This window comes from Lemur catta, chromosome 1 (assembly GCF_020740605.2).
Source record: "Lemur catta isolate mLemCat1 chromosome 1, mLemCat1.pri, whole genome shotgun sequence".
Taxonomy (NCBI): Eukaryota; Metazoa; Chordata; class Mammalia; order Primates; family Lemuridae; genus Lemur; species Lemur catta.
In genome coordinates, this window is record NC_059128.1 from 87,539,791 (window position 1) to 87,564,788 (window position 24,998).

The window sequence follows — 24,998 nt, forward strand, 5'->3', positions numbered from 1 at the left end:
AGCAAACTGTACACTTCTGAACTACATAATCCAATAAACTACCAAAAAAATAGAATCTTCCCAAAGGCAGACATTTGATTGTCACACACAAAAAATTTAAGTTAGTTTACCTAAGTATAAATAAAACAAATGAAAGTGTATATTTTTAGTAATGCAAGAGGCATTTAACTCAAATTTCATTAAAAATACATTTAAAATACCCCTTTGAAAAGCATCGATAACAATAAACTATAATACTACCACAAAATCAACTATTTTAAGGATATTTCTATGAATATTTCTAGGTTAATTATTCCTTTCATGTTAATTGTTTCATTAAGTGTAATATAAATTTACAAGTAACATTAATGCAATTAGCAAACTATTAATGTTTCTTTAAAGTGTCTCTTTTTTCTGGGGAGAAAACAGTTAACTGGATTATAATCTCCCAAAAGCTGGTTTTAGAAAAGTTTTCTAATGGAATGAAATATTCTAAAACATAGATCGGAATTTGAAATTGGATCTTTTTTTCATCCTCAGTAAACTAGTTGTTTATATTAACATCTGGGCATTGCTAATAACGATTATATTTACCAGATTTCAAGAGAAAGAAAATAAACTAGCAATTACTTAAGACTTTATTTACCTAAAGCTACTTGTCCAGAAGTTTAAAAAAAAACTTAAATATAGATATTGGATGTTATAAAAACATAGATAAACAGATAGGTTTTTTCCTCAAAACTATTATGTACAGTCATCTAGAATTGGTTTAGTTAGAAAATTTTTAAAATTTCCTGGAATCCGGTAAGATGTTCCAAATACAGAAATTTTAAAAATCTATTTCAGTCAAAACATTTTAAATACCTTGGAAAGGCCAAATTATATAAAAAAAACCTCTTGGCTAAGGGTCATTAGAGTTAAATTACTAATATAATAAAGCAAAACTGTCAAAAAACAAGGTAAATAGAAAATTAAAAGAGATGCCTAGGAATTTAAGCCAAATTCAGAAATATAAAACTTAGAATTCAATATTATTGAAAGAGTGAGTTACATTTTAGAAGGCAGTATTAACTAGTGGCTAAAGAAAAATAGGGTAGAAACAAAATTCCTGTGGTTAAGCATATATACAAATGCAAATGACATTTATTTTTCCTCTGGTTTAAACATGCAGCATAATAGTTTTTATCAATGGTCTTATAAATACATGTATTTCAGAGATGTATTTCCTCTATGTTCATTTATAACAAGATCTTCACATTTTGATATGGGGTTTTTTGTTTAAATATTTTAAATGACATTCTATATTTTACTTCATTTCATAATGATTAAGGAAGGAAACTAAATAATCATTTTTGAAAAGAATAAAATATTGAGTTACACGCTATCATACTACGCCATTTGAGGGAAAAACATACCAACATAAAATGCTGTGAAATAGTTTGTTATTTAAAGCTTATTTTTAAACCATAGCAAGTTTTGGCTTAAATCACTTAGTAAAGGTTTTTTTTTTTTTTAAAGAATACATATTTTGCACATTGGTAAAATAACAAATAGAGTAAAAAACTACAGGGGGTTCTTCAGACTGATAAAGTTCATGACTACAAAACACTTGTTAGTTAAGGCCCAGGAAAATATATAAAACTGCTTAGTTATAATAAATTTTAATCAAATACTACATTAAGCTATTCTAGTATAAATTAACATTTACTAAGACCAAAGGAAACTTACCTTACAAGAATTAGATAGTTCATTTGTGAAACCTCTGTTGCTGTCTCTTGATAAATTATCAACTTTACCTTCATTTCCAGATGCAAACTTTATGAGTAGTTGAGATGGTCCCCCCTTAGAACAATTGTGCTTAAGGCTGGATAAACAGGAAATATTTGGATAAGTTCCTCCCAATGAAATACTTCTTTGTAAAATAGCATGGTTTTTGTTTTTCTGTGAATTTGGTCTTTCCAACTCTCCATTGATATTTATTTCATAATCTACGTTCTGGGAGGATGGTAAACATGCAGATGTCCTACGCATGAGCTTAATATACTCGGAATCAGAATTAAGCCTGATTTCTGACATCTCTGGTTTACAATCACCATTTGCTGTTTCACAATCTAATGCAGTTGCTTCCTGTTGGGTGAAATGCACTGAAACAGAAGAATATCCTTCAGATGACTTTTCACAGACAGTCTGTTTTGGACTATTATTTGAAATAACAACTTTCTTTCGTAATGAGCCCTTCACATGAAGTGGCCGTATGTCTCTGACTTCTCCAGCAGTACAAACTGTTTTAGATAACCGAAGTCCATTGACAGCTGTTGAAAGAAATCCCTTAGCACTAGGACCTTCTTCATTATGTGCAATTTCACTAGGAGAAATAACAAACTGGTGTGAAGTTTGATAAGATCCTTTGCTTAGAAGAGTACCTGTACTTGTTGGAGAAGTTGGTGGGGTATTTGAAGAACTCCTAGGAAAAATGACTAAGGATGAGCAACGTTTCAGTGGAATTTTTGCATTCCTGCTCACCGGCAATTTCATAATCTCTAATCCATGCTCCAAGTCATCCTGGACAAAGGGGACTGTACTTGTATTTCTTGAAAAAATGTCACATGGAGTAGTATTCCTGTTTGGCACACTTCTGTTGGAGGTGCTGTCAGAAGATAAATTTCCATCATCACTTGGTGGAAAAGTATAACCACTACTGTCACTGATGACACTGTTAGTGTATGAACCTCCACTTGTGATACTTGCACATGACCCATAATCACTACCATTGCTGCTGTAAGATCCATTATCACTGGTTGAAAAGTTACTAAGGCTACCACTACAAATGGCAGAACTGCTTAAAAGGTTACCATCATTCACAGCATTCAGTTCATTATCAACCACAGCATTGTTGTAAATGCCATCCTTCAAGATACAAGTAAATGAAGCATCATCACCATCAGCTAAGACATTGCTAGACTGAAGACATCCACTGTACCTTGTTGGCTGTAGCGAAATCTGTAGACAGCTGCTCTTTTTATTAACATTTTCAGATGACGGAACAGATGATCTTTCCTGAGACTTAACGTTTTCCTTTATTAACGGTGCTAGTGCAGTCTGTCTGGGAGTCAGCTTCATTTGAACAACATTAGATGTTGAAATCCGTGTTGGTCTTTTGAAGCACATGTGAACATGGCTATCCAAATCATCTCCGGAGGTTTCTGACAAAGGATAAGTATTGCTTCTTCTGGCTGCAAAGTGCAATCGTAAGCTTTGTGCCATTTGTTCTCATTTCCAAACATGTTAAGGGCTGAAAGTCATAACAAAGATCTCTGTCCGTAGACAAGCTAGAAGCAGCTGCACTGCATCGAAAGAAAAAATCATTTATGGTGCCTAAAAAAGCTATTAAGTAGTAGTCTTTATCCTAAGTAAAACATTAGATATCAGATATCACAGAAAGAAAAGGACGACCCATTCCTGAGACTGATGTTTCCAAAATGTCTTGAATCGCTTGTAGTCAAAATGCCTTCACTTACAAAGCACTTGATTTCCAGCGACCTTTAAGCTGAGCTCAGCTGCAGCACACTGACTCAAACACAGCCAACCTTGTTTCAATTATACCTTCTCCAATTTGCATGAATGAGTAACACAAGAACAACAATCTTCTAGCATTTCAAGTTGAAACAGTATTTTTTCACTCCAGCTCTACTAAATGAACATTTAACTATGTGAATCACAGTGCCTATACTTTCTCCAGCAGAGTTTGACCACTAATATTTTTACCCATAGGTATAGAATTACAGGAAGTTGGTAGGAACGAAACCCCATGTATTTGAGTATCAAATCGAAGATTGAATTTCCTAATAGTAGCCATACCAGGAATCTGGTCAAGTTAGTTTATGTAGAAAGGAATATGGACTGTTAAATTTTTTTAAATGAGTAAATTCAAACAGTTGTATAAATTTGGAAATACCAAAACTTCGGGGTAAATTAAAACCGTAGCACTAAATCAAACAGATAAATATCTTAGCTTCCAAAGTACAGTTATAAAAAGTGAAAGCTTAAGGATAGAACTACAAAATTAGCTTGGTAATACTATTGCAAAAATTGAGCATAAGTCTGAGAGGAAAAAAAAAAGTTTAAGAGAAGCTGTCACCAAGCATTTTCTCCTGTAATTTTAAGGCCTTTTCCAGCCAAGTAGTAGAGTCTTTAAATGATGCCATTTATATTTTGACTATTAAAACTCTGCCAAGAAATAGCCTAAGCAAACATTCCATTAAAAACATATGCAGATTAGACAAAAAAAAAAAAAACCCCTACACCCCAATATAGTTGAACACACGGGATATTTTATTCCACTGTCTCTGCAATTCATTCACTTAAGAGAGTGTTGTGGTAAGTAAAGAAGTCTAAAAAGGATTTAACACATCAAATAAACATATCTCAAAGCCAATGCTGTTCTGAAAAACTCTAAGAGCTCTTTGCTGGCCCCTACTGGTGCTTTGAAACAATACATTTAGCTTTTTGATATCTATAAAGAAATACAAACCATGCTGCATATTTCTTTATATAAACAAAGTACATACTTGTTTACATTTTTTAGTACCAGCACTGCCCTAGAGGTAGGATTACTTAACTAGTGCTGATAAAGCTCCCACAGTAGAGAACAGTAGACTGTTTGTCCTTTTAGAGGTTGTGATTTTGTGCATATATTTTTTTCTACTTTGTATTTATTTAACCTTTACTTTATTTTCAGTTTACTAGGCAATAAAACTTTAATATTTTAATTTCTCTCCCAAATGTCATAGACCAAGGTTGGTATTCTATTTGAAAGAAACAAATTTATTTTTAAATAATACTCCAGGGTATATTTAAACCCCTTACCTGAATTTTATAGCTGGAACTCCAGTAATAAACATATACTGGCTCATTCATAGGTAAGTAAAAGGTAAAATAGTTCTGTTGTTTACACCACATGGTACTACACCCAAGTCGTATTTTTCTAAGTAAGTTTTTTTCTAAGTAAAAGCAAATATGTAAAACATATACTCATACTTTGTTTAAAAAATAAAATTGCTTAAGATAGATCTGTTTTCAATCATTTTTTAAACAGTACTTTTAATCAATTAAGACAATAAAATAGCAATATGGGAATTGTTCAATTATATTTGACAATAATAACAATGAGATGGTATTCTTTTATTAATAGCATGTATATAAATTTAGTAATATAATTATTATGTAATTTTGGTTTTGTATAACCTATCTCCCTTATGATTTTACAGACTTCAGTAAATATTCCCTTACCATCCTTTTTTTTTGAAAAAGGAAGAGTCCTAATCATTTTACTTTGCCTTCAAATGACTTCAGCTTTCCTTTTTAGATTCAGTGTGGGGTCTAATAACTCAAAGAATAGATCACTTCTAATAGGCTAAGATCTAACTGCTCATGCCCATGGCCTAAATCTTCAAGTTAATAAGAAAAGCTTCTCTGATTGTTAATATAAAATACTGAACTCCAGGTATTTGGCCAGATAAATGTTTTCTCTTTGGCAAGCCTCACTACGAGCATCAGTTTCACATCCCCTAACTAAATTTTAAGCTTCCATAGTGTGAGAACCATAACTAAACATTTCTTCTGATCCTCTTGAGCTCATCCTGGGCACAAAGTGAGCACCAGAAAACACCCAGTTTACCAGACAGGAGATTGGATGGATGGATGGATGGATGATGTCACCACTGTCACTTTGACTGCCTAATGTTTTCCTTTAGGATTTTTTTTTAAGTTGATCCAGCTGCTACTTCTAAAGAAATATCACAAAGCACTGCAGCTGGACAAGAAGAAATAATGCTCAAAAAATTTACAGCAAGAGTTTCAGCTAAAGAAAAATAATGTAAGAGAATCATATGCACTTCCTAGCACTACAGCCTGAGTTTAAATTCTAGAGAGGCTGAATTGCATTGCTGGCTCAGGTCTGGGACTGCATAGAATCTACACTACTATTATAACAGTCGCACAGCAATCAAGGAACCTGAGGTAAATGTACCCCTCAGCCCAGCAAAGTGCAAAAGAAGAGCATCAACCCTGATCTCAAGTAAAGAGCTAGCCCTCATCTTGGGGGAATCCATGCAGGTCCTATAGAATTTTATATTCTGGAATGAAACAGATAATGTCTTAGGACTGAAGCTCAGGAACCTACATTCTGAGCTGTTGGTTATTGATTATCTCCACAGAAAATAATGTAATTACCTATATGGTAAGGATAGGCTCTGGGTAACCCTAATTGTTGACCAGAGCTTTGAAGGCCAAAGTCCACTGTGTTGGTTAACTTGGCTAGACTACGGTGCCCAGTTGCTTGGTCAAACACCAGTCTAGATATCGCTGTGAAGATTTTTAGATGCGATTAACATTTAAATCAGTAGACTTTGAGTAAAGCAGATTACTTTCCACAATGTGGGGGGGCCTCATCCAATCGGTTGAAGGCCTTAACAGCAAACATTGAGGTTTCCCAAGAAGAAGCAATTCTGCCTCAAGACTGCAATGTAGAAACCCTGCCTGAGTTCCCAGCTTCCTGGCCTGCCCTGAAGATTTTGGACTCAAGTCTGCAACATTAACCCTTACTTGCCTGCCAAACTTTCCCACAGATTTCTGACTTGCCAGTCTCCACAATCATATAAACTAGTTCTTTAAAAATCAGTCTCTCCATATATATATATATATGCATATATATTTTTTATTTTATATATATATATATATAAATGTACTGGTTCTGTTTCTCTGGAGAACTCTAATACAACCATGAAACCCGAGAAGCACAGGAGTCTCCACTCAGAATATAAGTGGCTCTTAAAACTTAGGTGGCTGAATGTGTGCAGGTATATCTCTTAGTATGGTGACACAGAAGTGCTAACTTTTGCATTGGTGGATAGAATTATTTTAAAGGCACATCATTTTGAAATGTTCTATCACTACGACTACCACCACCATCACCAAACTACTGTATTTTATAACCCTCAAGTCTTAAAATGGGCTGGGAAAAAAAGGAATATAAGTCTATTCTTTCTCAAAAGCAAATATCACTTGTACTGAAACGGTTTTCAGATGACTAGAAATTGTTTCTGCTTGAAATTATACTTGTGCTCTTTGCCCTACATTTCCAAAGAGAATTTACTAGGAAAATGCTACATTTTTTAATTTAGTTGTGAATGCCATAGGAGAACAAAGGTAGAGTGACATTTACAGTGGCATAGGGTCATTTGTTGCTATATAATCAGGTCTGTTACCCCCACCAATGGCTACAGTTACTGTAACATCTCAAGTGATCTCTATGCTTCAATTACCTGCTAGGACTAGCAACAAATCAGAGGAACAGAATGACACACACCACCATGTTCTAATTATCTCCAGCTCCTTTTTGCTTGTAAAGTGAGCTTCTTGAGAAAAGCTACATTTCCAATGCACAGCAGAGCATGTGACACAGTAGACACACTAAATGTTGTATCTTAGATAATATAAAAAAATATGGCATCAGAGAGCTTTAAATGCTTGAGTCCATTAATGTTAAATAGCACTTTATATCTGTATCATGATGAAGAATTTTCTGAGTGCTCTGATTGCCACTGTCTCATTTCATCATCACAATATACTTATGAGTTAGGCAGGGAAAATACTGTCATCCTCATTTTTTAAACATGAGAAAATATTTTCAGAAGGATTAAATGATTTGTCTAGGGTTACAAGCTAATGCACCAAATCAGAGGCAGGACTATAATAGAACTTCTGACTCCCTGGTGTGAGAACCTATAATATCTTGACTAACATAGTCCTTGTTTTTGCCTTTAGTTAAAAGTTTAAAAATTTTTATTTGTCGTATTTATGAATCTAGAAATATCTAATTGTTAATATCAGAGGCAATGCTTCTTTCTTCCAACTTATCATGACAGTCTGTACAGTACTGAATACATAGTAAATAGTCAAGGAATGTTAATGCACTGATCAGTGTTTGACAGTCAGTATCAATTTTAGCAATTAAGAAAGAGTCACACCATACTAAAGCTATTGGCAAAAGACAGCTAAGTGGATTTTGGAGAGACAAGATGGCTGACCAGAGACACCAGCTGCCAGATCATCTCAGAAAGAAGGAAAAGTTTTAGAAGAAAAAGAAAAAATAAACAAACAATCACAGATCGGGTGTAATTCTGAAGGAAAAGTGCCAGAACCTACAAGAGATTCCACAGGAAGAAGTTGCGGAGCAGAACAAGGAGGAGCAAGATATTGGCAGAGGACAACCCCGGAGAGGCTTAGAGTCCAGTGAAAAGGATAGGTAGGTGGAGCTGTTTGTTTCTCCCTCTCTCCCTCACATCTCTGGCAGTCAGCAGGTTCCTGAGATGCTGAAGGGCCTTTCTACCCTCATGAGCCCCAAAGCTGCTGTGGCCAGTGTACTGGGAACTTCTTGAGGACAAAGCACCAGCCTGCCAGCCCCCTTGGGGCACTTCCCATTACCACAGACCCAAGCCGAGATGGCAGGCACCATATTGCTTCTCCACCCACTATGTGCCTTTGTCCTCCTCCGGGGGCTTCAACCTCTCAGTTTTTGCCTTGCTCGTTCCCACACAAACATTTCCCACCTCTGGCCCAGACTGTGGAAGCCACAGGGGGCCAGTGGGCCCCAGGGGATCTGCATGATCCCCGAGCCTGGACATTCCGGGCAGGCTGCCTGGTAGAGAGAGGGACAGAGATGACCAGAGTGCTAGCTTTTCTCCATATGGATGCTTTTCCTCCCCTTCCCCTCCTCTGCCCATGGCTGCCAAGAGAGATGACTGAGCCAGGGCTCTCAGAAGCTACTACTTCCTCCCTGTTGGTTCATATACCACACCAGGGCTTCCACAGAGAGAGGGGCTCAAACCTTTCCTCCTAAAGATCTGCATAGGACAAAGGGGTGCTCAGACTGTGAGCCCCCTGCTCACTAGCCCTCCCCAGTGCTGCCTGCCTGGCTGCTCCATCAGAGCAGGGCACACCCTGAAGTGGAGGGACAACAAACCTGCTTGAGCACCCCATAGGCAACTCAGGACCAGCACATTTCTCCCTGGCATGGTCAGGGATTGATCTTCAGGGATCCAGGGACAGGCCAGCAGGCCAAATCCCGTACCCCTAGAACTTGATCATGTTGGGGGCACGGGAGGGAAATTTGTAGCTAATCTCAGGAGGCAAGGGAGCCCACATGGACAGAACTAAAAAGAGAGTGCAGTGTCGGTCCCAGCCACAGTGCACTGGTGAAGCACCCCTCCCAAAAAAGGAAGGCTGTGCTCTCAGGCCAGAAAGGGATCCTGGATGGGGCAGCTCCCAGCCCAAAGTGCCGTCAGGGGGAGCACAGCTAGTCTGAGCCTCTGCCTGCTGGCAGAGGGTGGTGGGAGACTGCAGAGCAGGGGAGTGGGGAAAAGAGCAAAACAAGCTCCTGACGGCCAGATTGTGAATCTCAAATGGCCCTGCCTCCAGAAGCAGACTTTCTGCTGGGTGGGGCCACTTCAGCCCCTCCCTGGCAGCTTTCCCCAGAATTTAGGAGCAAACCTTTGACTCCTGCTGAAACAGCTACCTTATCAGATTTTGTGGAGCCTGAGGGCAAGCTCACTCAACCCAGCCCAGCCCAGCTCAAGCCATCCACCTGCCTCTGCTGTGGCAGAGAATAAGGACTCACCTAGAAGTTCTAGGGCCCCACCCACCACATGGGATATTCAAGTGCTTCTCCTCAGGGGCTACAGCTGGTCACAGGTCCCAGAAACAACATTGCAGTTTGTTCCTTTTGGCAAGCACCATCTACTGAAAGGGAGGTCAATTTGCACAGCCCTTTATAGCATTTACTGACTCAATCATGTAGGGTGTGGTTGATTCCTATCCACAATCACCATCTACTGTCTCAGAGATTAAACTGGGCAGGCCAATATACTTCACACTGTTAAGAAGACCACATGGCTGGGGAAAGAGAAAGGATTTCAAAAACCTTAGGCCTCCCTCATTAAAGAGAGACAGGGACTCTGCCCACACACATAGCTCAACACTGCTACAGCCTACAAACAACTAGCAACTCAGAAAACCACTACATTAAGGGTATCTATAACCAAGGCATCCATCCAGAACCTAGATCATCATGAAAGCACCCAAAAGCAAAGACAGAGGATCCTACCCAACATATGCTACAGACACTCCTTTACAAATGTGTGTGTGTGTGTGTGTGCGTGTGTAAAGCCCCATCTAAAGAAAAGAAAATCCAAAAATAAGAAGTGGCACCTGCCCCAGATGAGAAGGAATCAGTGAAAGAACTCCAGAAGTATGAAAAATCAGAGTGAAAGAACACCCCAAAAGGGAACACCATCTCTCTAGCAATGGATACCAACAAAAATGAAAATATTGAAATGACAGATAAGGAATTCCAAATATGGATTGTAAGGCAGCTCATTGAAATCGAAGAGAAAATGGAAAACCAACTCAAAGGAACCAGAAAAACAATTCAGGAAATGAATGAAAAATTCACTAAAGAGATCAACATATTTAAAAAGAAGAAAAAGAACATCTGGAAATCAAAATTTCGTTTAAGGAAATACAAAACGCAGTGGAAAGTTTTAAGAATAGACTAGACCAGGCAGAATAAAGAATCTCAGAGCTTGAAGACAACTCTTTTGAATTAAATAAGTCAGTCAAAAATAAAGAACAGAGAATTAAGAGGAATGAACAAAGCCTACAAGAAATATGGGATTATGTAAAACAGCCAAATATAAGAATCATAAGCATCCCTATGGGTGAAGAAGAAAACACACAAGGGCTGGAAAACCTATTTGAGGGAATAATTGAGGTAAACTTCCCTGGTCTTGCTAGAGATTTTGACATCCAGGTATAAGCTCAATGAACACCTGGGAGATTCATTGCAGAGAGGTAATAATCAAGACACATAGTATCAGACTGACCAAAGTCAACATGAAGGAAGAACTCCTGTAAGCCATGAGGAGAAAACATCAAGTAACTCACAAAGGAAAACCCATCAGGCTAACTGCAGACTTCTCAACTGAGACTTTACAAGCCAGAAGGGATTGGGGCTCCATCTTTAGTCTTCTTAAACAGTACAACTGCAAGCCTAGAATTTTGTATCCTGCAAAACTAAGTTTCATATATGAAGGATAAATAAATACTTTTCCAGACAAGCAAATACTGAGGGAATTTGTCAACACCAGACCTGCCCTGCAGGAAATACTCAGAACTGCATTATATTAATACATGGGTCTGTACAATAAATGTCCACCAGTGTAAAACAACCCAAAAGCTAAAGCTCGGAGTTCATAAAATAGCACAAGAGATAAAAGAAAGAAATAAGGTACTATCCAATAGGATGAACAGAGCAACATCACAGATGTCAATTCTATCAATCAATATAAATCGTTTGAACGCCCCACTCAATAGACACAGGCTGGCTGAATGGATGAAAAAATACAACCTAAGTATCTGCTGTCCCCAGGAAACACATCTAACCTACAAGTGCTCATATAGACTTAAGGTAAAGGGATGGAAAAAAATATTCCATGCAAAGGGAAACCAAAAGAAAGCAGGTATGGTCATTCTCATATCATATAAAGTTGACTTTAAATCAACAATAGTAAAGAATAACAAATATGGTCATTATATAATGGTAAAGAGAGCAATTCAACAAAAAGATATAACAATCCTAAATATTTATGCACTTCACACAGGAGAGCCCAGATTCATACAGCAAACTGTACTAGATTTAAGCAAAGAGATAAATATCAGCATTGTAATTTCTGGGGACTTCAACACCCAACTGACAGGACAGGACAGATCATCCAAGCCGAAAATAAATAAACACTGGTCTTAAACGGGACTCTAGAACAAATGGGCCTACCGAACATTTTACTGAAAAACTACTAAATATATGTTCTTTCCGTCAGCACATGGAACATTCTCCAAGATTGATCATATCTTAGGTCACAAAACATGTCTCAAGAAATTTTAAAAAATAGAAATTATACCATGTATCTTCTCAGCCACAGTGAAATAAAACTAGACATCAACTCCAAGAGAAAAACTCAATTCTACACAAAGTCATGGAAATTACACAACCTGCTGCTGAACTACTATTGGATCAATAATGAAATTAAGATGGAAATAAAAAAATTCCTCGAACTGATGACAAAGGGTACACAACATATCAAAATCTATGGGATTCAGCAAAAAGCAGTCCTGAGGGGAAAATTCATAGCCTTAAATGCCTACATTAAAAAGACAGAATGATCACAAATCAACAATCTAATGACATATCTCAAGGAAGTAGAAAAGGAAGAGCAAACCCAACCCCAAATCAGCAGAAGAAAAGAAATAACTAATGCCAGAGCAAAACTAAACAAAATGGAAAACAAAACAAAACAAAAAGTACAAAGGATCAATGGAACAAAAAGTTGGTTCTTTTGAAAGGATAAACAAAATTGATAGACCTCTCACTAGATTAACCAGGAATAGAAGAGAAAGGACCCAAATAAGCTCAGTCAGAAATGAAAAAGGAGATATTACAACTGATATCACAGAAATACAAAATATCTGTGAATACTATGAAAATCTCTATGCACATACACTTGAAAACGTAGAGAAAAAGGACAAATTCCTGGAAACATACAGCCTCCCAAGACTCAATCAATAAGAAATAGAACTGAACAGAATAACAATGAACAATGAGATTAAAGCAGTAATAAAAAAGCTTTCAAGAAAAAAATGCCCAGACCAGATTCATTCACAGCCAAATTTTGCCAGACCTACAAACAGCTGGTACCCATATTGCAGAAATTATTCCATAACATTGAGAAGGAGGGAATCCTCCCCAATTCATTCTATGAAGCCAGTATCACCTTGGTACCAAAGCCAGGAAAGGACACAACAAAAAAAGAAAACTACAGACCAATATCCCTTATGAATAGAGATGCAAAAATCCTCAACAAAAAACTAGCAAACTGAATTCAACAGCACATCAAAAAAAAAAAGAAAATCCACTATGACCAAGTGGGCTTCATCCCAGGGATGCAAGGATGGTTCGACATACATAATCAATAAATGTAATTCACCACATAAACAGAAGCAAAAACAAAGATCATATGATCATCTCAATAGATGCAAAAAAATCATTTGATAAAATTCAACACACTTTCATGATGACAACCCTCAAAAAACAAGGCATAGAAGGAACACATCTCAAAATTATAAAAGCCACATATGACAAACCCACAGTCAACATCATACTGAATGTGGAAAAGTTGAAAGCATTCTGACTAAGAACTAGAACAAGACAGGATTGCCTACTGTCACCACTTCTATTCAATATAGTGCTGGAAGTCCTAGACAGAGTAATTGGGCAACAGAAAGAAATTAAGGGTATCCAAATAGGGAAAGAGAAGGTCAAACTATCACTTTTTGGTGACAATATGATCCCGTATCTAGAAAACCCCAAAGACTCCACCAAGAGACTCCTGGAATTGATAAATAAATTCAGCAAAATATCAGCTTACAAAATCAATGTACACAAATCAGTAGCATTCCTATACACCAATAACAGTCAAGCTGAGAATCAAATCAAAGACAATATCATTCACAATAGCCACAAAGAAAATAAAATACCTAGGAATATACTTAACCAAGGAGGTGAAAGATCTCTACAAAGATGACTATGAAACACTGAGGAAAGGAATCGCAGATGACACAAACAAACAGAACATATCATGCTCATGGATCGGTAGAATCAACGTTGTTAAAAAGTCCATAGTACCCAAAGTGATTTATAGATTTAATGCAATTTCCATCAAAGTACCAATGGCATATTTCGTAGACCTAGAAAAAATAATTCTATGCTTCGTTTGGAACCAGAAAAGAGCCTGAATAGCCAAAGTAATCTTAAGCAAAAAGAACAAATCTGGAGGCATCACATTATCAGACTTCAAACTATAGTATAATACAAGGTACAGTAACCAAAACAGCATGGTATTGGCACAAAAATACAGACGTAGACCAATGAAATATAACAGAGAACCCAGATATAAAAACATCCACATACAGCCAACTAATCTTTGACAAAGCAGACAACAATATCCACTGGGGAAAAGAAGCACTATTCAATAAATGGTGCTAGGAGAATTGGATAGCCACATGGAGAAAAATGAAACAGGATCCATATCTCTCACTACTCACAAAAATTAATTCAAGATGGATAAAAGACTTAAATGTAAGGCATGAAATCATAAGAATTCTAGAAGAAAATGTTGGAAAAACTCTTCTAGATATTAGCCTAGGCAAAGAATTTATGAATAAGACCCCAAGGGCAATCATATCAACAATAAAAATAAATAAATGGGAGTTGATTAAATTAAAAGCTTCTGCGCAGCCAAGGAAACAATCAACAGAGCCAACAGAGCAAACAGACAACCTACAGCATGAGAGAAAATATTCACAAGCTGTAACATCCCAACAGGGGCTAATAATCAGAATCTACAAAGAACTCAAGCAAATCAGCAAGAAAAAAACAACCCATTAAAAAGTGAGCAAAACACATGAAGAGAAGCTTTTCAAAAGAAGATAGACAAATGTCCAGAAAACACATGAAAAAATATTCAACATCATTAACCATTAGGGAAATGCAAATTAAAACCACAATGAGATACCACCTTACCCCCATTAGAATGGCTTTTATTAAAAAGTCCAAAACCAATAGACGCTGGCATGGATAAAGAGAGAAAGGAACGCTTACACACGGTTGGTGGAAAGACAGATTAGTACAACCTCTATGGAAAACAATATGGAGATTTCTTAAAGAACTGAAAGTAGATTTACCATTTGATCCAGCAATCCCAGGACTGGGTATTTACACAAAGTAAAAGAAGTAATTTTATCAAAAAGACACCTGCATGCGAATGTTTATTGCAGCACAACTCACAATTGCAAAGATGTGGAATCAACCCAAGTGCCCACCCATTCATGAGTGGATTAACAAAAGTTGTTATAGGTATACTACGGAATACTACTCAACCATGACGAAGGATGAATTAATGCCTTTTGCAACAATTTGGATAGAACTGGAGACCATTATCCTAAGTGAAGTATCCAAAGAACGGAAAAACAAACACCACACATACTTGCTATTAAATTGGAACTAACCGATGAACACACATGTGCACAGAGGCAAGTAAAACTCAGTAGAAATCAAGCAGCAGGGAGGTGGGAAGAGGAGATGGGCGAAAACCTACCTAATGGGTACAATGAACACTATCTGGGTGATGGGAACAATTATAACCCCGAGTCAGGCATAACAAAAGCAATCCATGTAATGAAAAACATTTGTACCCCCATAATGTTTTGAAATAACAATAAAAAAAAGACAACTAAGTGTGGTGGAAATCACAAACACAAGCTATCCCTCCTTGTGGACTACATGCAAACAACTCAAATAAAATAGTTCGCCAACAATACATCCAATGATCAGACAGAATTCACATCAGTATCAGTAAAAATAGGAAAAATAACATAGTATTAATAACACCAAGATCTAGAAATTCAACTCCAAAACATGTAGGTACACTCAGACATGAACATAAGGAGACATAGCGAGAATGTCCATTGACTGGTAATAGCAAAAAACTAGAAATAACACTCATATCTTTTAAGGGGGATAAATATATAAATTATGGTTTTAGGACATTTGCAGATGTCACAAAAACTATGCATCAGTAAAAATGTGTCATCACGGATCAATCTCACAAATAGAACATTAAGCAAAAAAGCATGTCAGAGGAATGCATTCAGAGAGATACTATTTTTATAAATTCAAAAATATGCAAAATGAAAAGTTTTTTAAGGAATACACATACATGATAAAATTATTTTTAAAAGCAAAGAAATGATAAACACAAAATTGAAGACAATGGCTACGTCTCGTAGGGGAAGAAAGATGATGTCACAGGGGAGGGGTTTAGCGAGGGTTTCAAAGATTCTGGTAACGTTCAGTTCTTAAGCTGAGTAATATGTACACATATTTGTCTTATTTAAAATGTTTATATGATACATACTTTTTGTTTGTATATTTCATAATTTAAAAACAAAACACACATACAAAAAGACCCAAAATATTAAATTTCAACTAGTCCTATCTAGAAGGAAAACAGATCTGCAGAGACAGGTAAAAAAAGGAAAACATTTCCTACTGTATATAAAAAGCAAAACCACAAACAGAAACCAAAAAGCTCTGCAACTGACCATATCTGATAACCAAATCATCAACATCTGTCACTCAGCCTTAAACAATCGGATTGCCAGTCAGTGGCAAAGAGTTTCTTTTGGCAGCAAAAAAGTACCTTTGCTTATTTTTATGTTAATTAAAGATTTCATTGGCAATGTCTTCAGTTACTAGTATAATTAGCATTTCTTGAGGGAAAAAATATGTATGTAGTCTAACACTAAAAACAGATTCCTTTTAAAACTCTAGGTTCTTTGTTCACTAGAAAATGAATAAAACTGCTCTGTTTTGGTACTTGTCTATAGTAACTGATAAGCTTTGGATATATAACACTGTTCTCATACTTACCTGTTCAAATCTTAACAGGTTTAAAATATAAATGTAAGATGCTAAGAAGAAGGTTTTAAACTGGATCCCAAAGAGACAAAAATTAGGAAAAGTATAGGACTTCAAATTAGTCTTTATGAAATCAGAAATCAGAACTCAGAACTATCATTTTACAAAAAAATGATACCAAGTTTAACTTTACTTTTTGCCTCTGTAAGATTTGGCAATCCTTTAGAGGACTTCACTTACTCACTCTTTATCAATGAAAAGAGGATAGATTTCCTGTGTGGAAGAGTGGGGATAAGACAGTGGATGGGATGTCCACTGCACACAGGTAACCCCAAGAAAAGCCACCGCAGTGAGGAGGCACAACCCAAGATACTTCAGGTGACATCCCCGGGCCTTGGCCTGCTAATCAGGGTTCATGGGATGAGTGGGAGGGAAGGAATACAAAGGGGCGGGCTCTTACCCTGCCTTCTCCTGTCACAACAGGCCTTGAGTAAGACCTTAAAATCCGTTAACAATCAGGAGAGGTGCTTCGGAGAATGGAATGGTAGAGACTAGCATAAGAAGGAGGAAACAAACTGTGTGTCTTCCTCACCATTCTGCCTACAGTCTCCATAACCACCTGAATCATCTCTCAAATCACAGATTCCCTACCCACTTCCTCAGCTGCTCTACTGAAATATACCCTTGTTTCATGAATATGAATACACAAGCACAATTGAACTTACCAATCGATTTTCATCAAACACTTCAAAAAGGAGCCGGTGCTGCTGAGGATGGACCTAAGTAAGAAAAACACAACGTTTCTTTAAAAACAAGTGAACATCAATCCACAGATACTAAAAAAAAAATGCTCGAAAATGCTGCCATTTGTTCATTCTTATTATTTATGATGTATTTTAAGTTACATGAAATACTTAATACAAGGGCAACCCAGTCCTGGGTCACTCATTTTCTTTCTTTCTTTGAGACAGGGTTTTACTCTGTCTTGCAGGCGCAGGCTGGAGTGCAGCAGTGCGATCACAGCTCACCACAACCCTGAACCCCTGGGTGCAAGCGATCCTCCTGCCTCAGCCTTTGGAGTATCTAGGACTAAAGGCAAGAGCCACCATGCCTGGCTAATTTTTAAATTTTTTGTAGAGGCAGGGCCTCACTATGTTGCCCAGGCTGGTCTCGAACTCCTAGGTGCAAGTGATCCTCCCGCCTTGGCCTCCCAAAGTGCTGGGATTACATGTGTGAGCCACTTTGCTCAGCCTCACTCATTTTCTAAAAGTTTTACCATGACAAAAAACTGGATTTAGTTGTTCATTTTTCAGATTTTTCTAAAAAAGAATGAAAGGAAACAAAATAAAATTTCAAAAGATTATTTAAATGTTTCTAACACTTTAAAAATATAGACTAGATTTTAAAGTCTTATGATCAGTTACATTTAATCACTTTTTATTTATCAGTTTAAACAACCCAAAGTAGAGGTTTATTTTATGGAAACTAGTGTTCTGAGTCCTTTTAGTATTGACTCAATAAAACCATTTTTTGCTTGTACTGTATAAAGTACATAAGCAGTCAAAAGTATGCACTGAGTTTTCACTGTTTAGATTCTGTAGCATGTGAGTAAAAATTACATGCAATGTTTCATTTTTCAAAGCCAATGCTTTCATTTTATGGAAATGTTTCAACATTAAGTTAAAAATCTACTTAATATCAAATACAAAGAAAATCTTTAATACTTTTTTTTGTGCCAGAGGTTAAGGTGATATACAGAAAAGCCTCATATTTATGTTGATTTTTTTCCCTACAATACGTATATCACATTGAACACTATGATGTCTGGAACTTTGGTGTGTATGTCAAGTACTGATAGTCTTCAGAAAAAAAGTCCTATACATGTGACAAAGATATTTAGATACCTGACCCAATGCCTACTCTCCCTTCCTTCTGAAAATAATCCTAATTTTACCTGCAGCCATGTGCCTAGGCTCACCACACTGCACAACTCTTGGGGAAACCATTAATTTTTTTTAAATAGAAGTATAACACATATTCGGTAAAGTATAAAGTATACTAACCTTAACTACATATTTTGATAACATTTTACATATGTATACTGTGTCCTTGTCACCCAAATCAAGATATTGAATATTCCATTCTATTCTATATATTGTTTTCTATGAATGGCACCCTCTGAAATTATTCACCCTGGAGACCCTGAATATTTGTATTTAAAAACTCATCCCTTGCACCTAAGGGGTAACTAACGAGGCCAACCTATTGCCAGTTGTTCAGTGGTACTTCTGGGAGAGCTCCTCAAAGGTGGCTGACTCAGGTAGGAGAGATGTCCCTTTTGCCCACTGCATTTCTCATTCCTGCCTGGAATTTGGTTAGGGTAGCTGGAACTCCTACTGCCACACTGTAACCATGGAGCAACTGAGGATAGAAGCCCCAGTCAAAAGTTAGACATGATGGGGATAGAAAAACAGTGTAAGACAATAATCTTTTCAAAGAAGATGTAGAAGAACTTTTAAGGAAGAGCAGAAACTGAGCTGAGACTGGAAAGATGGGAGGAATTTAAATAAGAAAGTGTAAAAAACATTCACAGCAAGGAGGTCATATGAGGAAAGTAGGTGTGGGGGCAGAATGAGCATGCTCTGGGGAGATCAGACTGACAGTATTTTTGTATTAGAGAGTGCAAGAAAAATGTGGTTAGTTGGGGTAGAGCCAGGGTGGGGGCACTGAAATCCAGAAAAGGAGCTAACACTTGGTTGGCAGGGGGAAAAAGCAGTTTTAAAAGGAGAAATGACATGATTTAAGTCACATACAATAATATTTTATCAATGGTATACAAAATGAATCGGACTGGAGAGTGATCCTGTAGTCTACAGGGACTGCGGCTCCAGTAACTCAGGCATGGAGTGATTAGAGCTTATCCCAGGATGCCCCAGTGAGAGCAAGAGGGAGACAGGGCTATAAAAAGACATTCTGAAGGAAAAACTCAAAAGTATCAGTGTCTGTCAAAGTACCTAGCAGACATTACAGATGTTCAATGAAGTACTCCTAAGAAAATACATAATCTGCTGTCCTGGTTCAGGCTGCAATTAATAGTTCCCGAACAGGATTCTCTACCTCAGCTATTTTATCTTTTTAATCCATCTTTCTTCCTATACCTGGAGTGACTTAGTTAAAACACAGTTTAGGCCATCTTTACAGCCACTGTTTCCTATGTTCTAAATGATAAAATCCAAAAGCCTGAGCATATAATGGTCCTTCATGATCTGAGTCCAGTTTGCCTTTCTGGCCTTGTCTTCTACAACGTCCCCCTGCCCACCCAACACACACACCCTGTGCTCTAACCACGCTAGAAACTCATACTCACGGCTCACTGCACTCTCTGATTTGTACTGCGGATACGTGCCGAGGTCTCTCCACATGCAACACCTTGTCCACTGTACGTGTCCAAATTCTACCAGCATCCAAGCCTCAGTTCAAATGGCAACCCCCACAAAGCCTTATCTCCCCCTCCATTCCTACTCCTCCGTTTTCAAAGTTGTTGATCACAACTTACCACATTTTGCTTTTCATTAAAGGTCACTGGGCATACGTGATAACTCCCTACTGAATTATAAAGACTTACTTACATCTTTTTGTATATCAGAAGCCCACAATAAATGCAAAAATGTAATTTAAAATGGATAGTAAGAATACTGATTCTAAATAGTAACCTGAACAAAAACATTTATCTTCTCTCTCCTATAGATGTGGTTTAAATCATAGGAAAGAAGTCTGTAAAAAATAGAAAACCATTACAGCAAAGATAATATGAGAGGGCCATCAGCAAGGGAGCAATTTCAACAGTTCTTAGTAGACAGATGAAGCAGGAATGGAAATAATGAAGCAGGGAAGAGGAAGCTGAAAATCATCCAAAGATCACCTGTGTTGAGGCAAAGAGGGCAACTGTCCCAGGGACAGAATGTTTCATATACCATTCTAACCTCTGGATGGTACACGCACACACACACACAGACACACACACACACATCATTCTTAGAGATTTCCTCTTTGTGTCTGATTTCAGGTAGAGATTTAACAAAAATGTAAGCATCAGTTTTAACAAATAAAATATAGATAATAACTAAATAACTAAAAACATAGCATGTAATTGTTGAATGTTGATGCAATTTATGTATAGAAACAATAGATGATTTTTCTATTTTATCACCATTATGTCTAGATTACTAAAGATCACAGATGTACAAACAGGAAAACTGTCCCCAAAGGAAAAAGAGATAATTTAGGAAACAAAAGAAAACCATTTTAAAAACTGTAAGTAGTATCTTTAGAAATATTTAGGAAAGTCTTGCATCCATAAAACAAAAACAGGATGCTAAAAGAAAGGGAACAGTTGGAGAACAAAGAAGAGGTCTTGGAACTAAAAATGACTGTTCAATTAAAATAGAAGTGGCTTAAGATAAATTTGTGGAAATCTCCCAAAATGTAGAACAAGAGGCTAAGTTGAAGGAAAAAATGAGATAAATTTAAAAAGAGGGTTTTTCTGAACAGATTCAGTAAAAGAATTAACTCCTTCTACCCTAAAACAGAGGTTGGGCAATCTATGTCTTATGGGCCAAATCTTGCCAGTCACTTACACTTGTTTTATGGCTCACAAGATAGAATTTTTTTTCCTTACGTTTTTTAAATGGTTACATTTCAAATAGATGTATAAGTACCTATAAAACAGCCTTGAATCTGCCTCCTGGCCCACAATACCTAAAATATTTACTATCTGGCCCTTTCAGAAAAAGTTGGCCAACCCCTGTCCTAAGACATTCACTGTATGTTATCTATTAATTTTTCTCTCATGTATCTAGAATGGTGCTGGTTAAGACCATCCTTGGGACATGTGAAAAAAATAGTTACTCAAATCATTTTCTGATTCTGTGGTTCCTATGAGGAATTCTGAATATCACTCTCAATGGCCCTGCATCCAACTAGCTGGAATCCCCAAATTTTAATACTAACAGAGGAAAGAAAATTATTAAAAAAATTATTCACAGAAAATTTTCAGAGCTGAAAGGAAACAGCAGTCTTTTGATTGAAGTGCTTACAAAAGCTAAACACAATGAATTTTAAAAACTGTACATACAAGTTTTCATATCACTGTGAAATTTTAAAACACATTCTAAAACACTAGAACAAAAATAATTATTAAATTTTTCAGAGAGAGAGAGGGAAAGAAAGAAAAGGAAAAAGAATCATATTTTTTAAGAGTAACACAAAACTAAAAGATGATAAAGCCAGGCCTTTAAGTTTCTGAGAAGACATTACATTCAACCTAGAATCCTATGAGTGGCCAAATACAAATTCATCTACCATAGCTAGAAATCAACTTGGGACATGCACATATGAGCTACTCAACAATATAGGAATAATGACCAGAATAACAAACAGAAACAGTTAAGAAGTTTTTCCCTCTGGGAAGGAGGAACAGGAGGGAGGACAGGGCACCAGAGTTTGTTGCTTTTCATTATAAGCCCTTTTATACTCTCTCATTTTTAAACAATGTACAAATTCTTTGATGAGATTTTTGTTTATTAAAAATAGGTGTAAAGCTATGGTCACAAAAAAGAGAGTCTACACGATCATATTTTAAGGAAAGTTGAAAGCAGAACAAATAAAAATATTAATGATAGGCTTTTTGAAAAAAGGATAAGAATGTCAGTCTATAAATGCATAAAACAACAGAGAAAAAAACTTGCCAGAGGAGTACCCCATTTTCCAAAAAGAACAAATGTTGATAAGAAGAACAAGTGTATTATTCTGTGTTCACAAAGAACCTGAAACAATGTTCCTGGAAATTTTGCCAGTGGTTGTAGGAAAAAACAATATAAGTACATCTTGAAAACAGCTTTCTTGAGATATAATGCACATATCATATATTTGACCACTATAAAGCATACAATTCAATGGTTTGCAGTACATTCACAGAATGTGGAACAACCACCACAATTTTAGACATTTTCGCCACCCCCAAAAGAAACCCTGTGCCTTTTGGCAGACACTGTTCATTTCCCTTCAACCTCCCTAGGCAAGCACTAATCTACTTTCTGTCTCCATAGATTTGCCTATTCTGAATATTTCATAGAAAGGGAACCATGCAATATGTGGTCTTTTGTAATGGGCTTCTTTCACTTAGCATGATGTTTTCAAGGTCCACTGAGTTGTAGCTTGTATCAATACTTCATTCCTTTTTATTGATGAATACTATTTCATTGCATGTATATGCCTTAGTTTGTTCATCCATTCATTGGCTGATGGACATTTGGGTTGTTTCTACTTTTTGACTATTATGAATAATGCTGCTATGAACACCTGAGTACAAATTTTGTGTGAACATGTTATAAGAACATTTTAAAATAAAAACTGTGTAAAAAATTAAAAGATTAGACAAATATTTTTGTAAGTATAAAGCATTATATAAAGTATTCTGGCATTTTAATTTACACATTTTATGTCTTTCTGCTTGGTTTCTCTATATAGATAGTTCTTTCTAATCAACAAATATAAATGATAGATATATGGCCATGGGGGAAAAACCCCAAATTGTACAAAAGGATATACAATGAATTATAAATCTCTGTCTTATCCCTGTCCCACCACCCCCCCAGAGCAAATAATGTAGTTTCTTAGGTCCTTTCAGAAATATTTTCTGCAAATGCCAGCATATAAAAGAACATTTTGAAAAATTTCTGTTTTTACACACATAGTATCCTATACACAGTGTCCGTACCTTTGTTCCTTCATTTAATGTATTCTGAAACTAATGCTCTATCAATTCATATAGATCTGCCTATTTTTAAGCAGCTGATTAGGATTTCAATGTATAGATGTATAATTTACTTAGTGCTCTACTGATGGATCCTCCCCCCTTCTTCCTAGCTAATAGTATCTGATTTTATTCAAATATTGGATGGCAACATATTTCAGGGACAGACGGCCACCCCTCACCCCCAGGGGCTGAATCTTGACTCCTCCAAGTGTCCCAGTAATCCCATTCTCACCGATGTCTGGGTTGGAAATATGCACACGGCACAATTTTGGCTCAAGAGGTAAAAGTCAAAATCTCCTGGTGGCGGGGGTGGGAGGCATCTTTTGGGGAAAAGGTTCTTCACTTTTTAAAAGAGTCACAAGGGGAAAAGCTCCCCCTTTTCTGCCTCTGGACATCCTCATGTGAGGATATGGCATTTGGCATTGCTATAAGCATCTGTGACCATGGAGAGAAAGCCAAGAGAATCCCAGAGAAGCTGGGTCAGACGTGACTTCCTTCAGCTGCTGCAGTAACCAACCTTCCCCTATGTTTCTTGTGTTTAGAGATAACCCATGTTGTGTAAGCCAGTTTTAGTTGTTACTTCAAGTCTATTACTTGATGCTGAAAGTGTCCTAAATGACACACTTTCTCAGGGGATCCTTCATTAAATGCCTTAGACTAAGCAACACCCACCCTCCCCCTCTATTCACGCTCCAGTAATCTGTGTTTTCCCTTTCCTAATAAGCATACTGGTAGTTATTTTGAGTTATTTGTGCACATTGGTCCACACTAGACAGTAAGCCTCATTTGTGGATAGATACTATGGCCATCTCATTAATAAGCACTAGCAAAGTGCCTGAGAAACAAGCATAGAAAAATACCATGTCAAATTTTTTTATGTGTGTGTGTAGGTATAGAGTATAAATATATGGATAAAAATAGATTTTAAAAAATCCCAGAAGATCACACAATCAATGGTAGTTTTACGGAGATGAAATTGTGGCTGATTTTCATTTCTCTTCATAAAAAATATCTACCATGTACAAATTATATTACTTCTATAACAATACAAATGTACACATGTACATATGTTATGTAAATCTAACATGATGAATATGAGTGTTAAAGGCAGAAACAGAGCACCAGGGGGATGTAGAAAATGGAGCGGGCTTTTTCAGATGCTCGTGCACTATTCTTGTGCACGGAGTACATAGTGTGCGCATTGCACCTAAAGTGTTGGACATCTTCCCTTCTGTTACCTGTCTGCCTGGTCTCATCTGAGCAACTTCAAGTGTAGATTTTATTATAATTTGCTACTGAGCACTAACTTCAATTTGGAGTTTCCTCTGTTTGTTAACTTACCAATAACAGCTCTCCACAAAAACTTTCTTTGAATGTCATGTTTTCTCAAAGATATAAAAGCTCCCTTCAACTTCTGACCACAGTTTCCATTTGGCTGAATGCCCAACAACCCAGTTTTTATGTAATACTTTATCTCAACAGACACTTTTATGGTGAATACATTCAGTTAAAAACATTTTGGGTCATGTATAAATGATGATATAAATGACAAAGAGGAAAATCAGAGACCATACATAATAATGTCCTTTATACAGAAGATATTAAATCATCATG

At 36.7% G+C, this 24,998-nt stretch overlaps 1 protein-coding gene across 3 annotated transcripts in view; it reads right to left on the reverse strand.

The window, feature by feature from the left end:
- The window catches only part of NEDD4 (NEDD4 E3 ubiquitin protein ligase), a 133,233-nt gene that overhangs the window by 62,811 nt on the left and 45,424 nt on the right, over window positions 1-24,998 (reverse strand). For 2 of the 3 annotated variants that reach the window (XM_045529783.1, XM_045529773.1), the window contains exon 5: window positions 17,293-17,346. In XM_045529783.1, the coding sequence (XP_045385739.1) occupies window positions 17,293-17,346 (54 nt within the window). Of the gene's footprint in view, window positions 1-1,707; window positions 3,287-17,292; window positions 17,347-24,998 lie in introns of those variants that run through there. The other variant, XM_045529794.1, reaches the window with a different exon arrangement.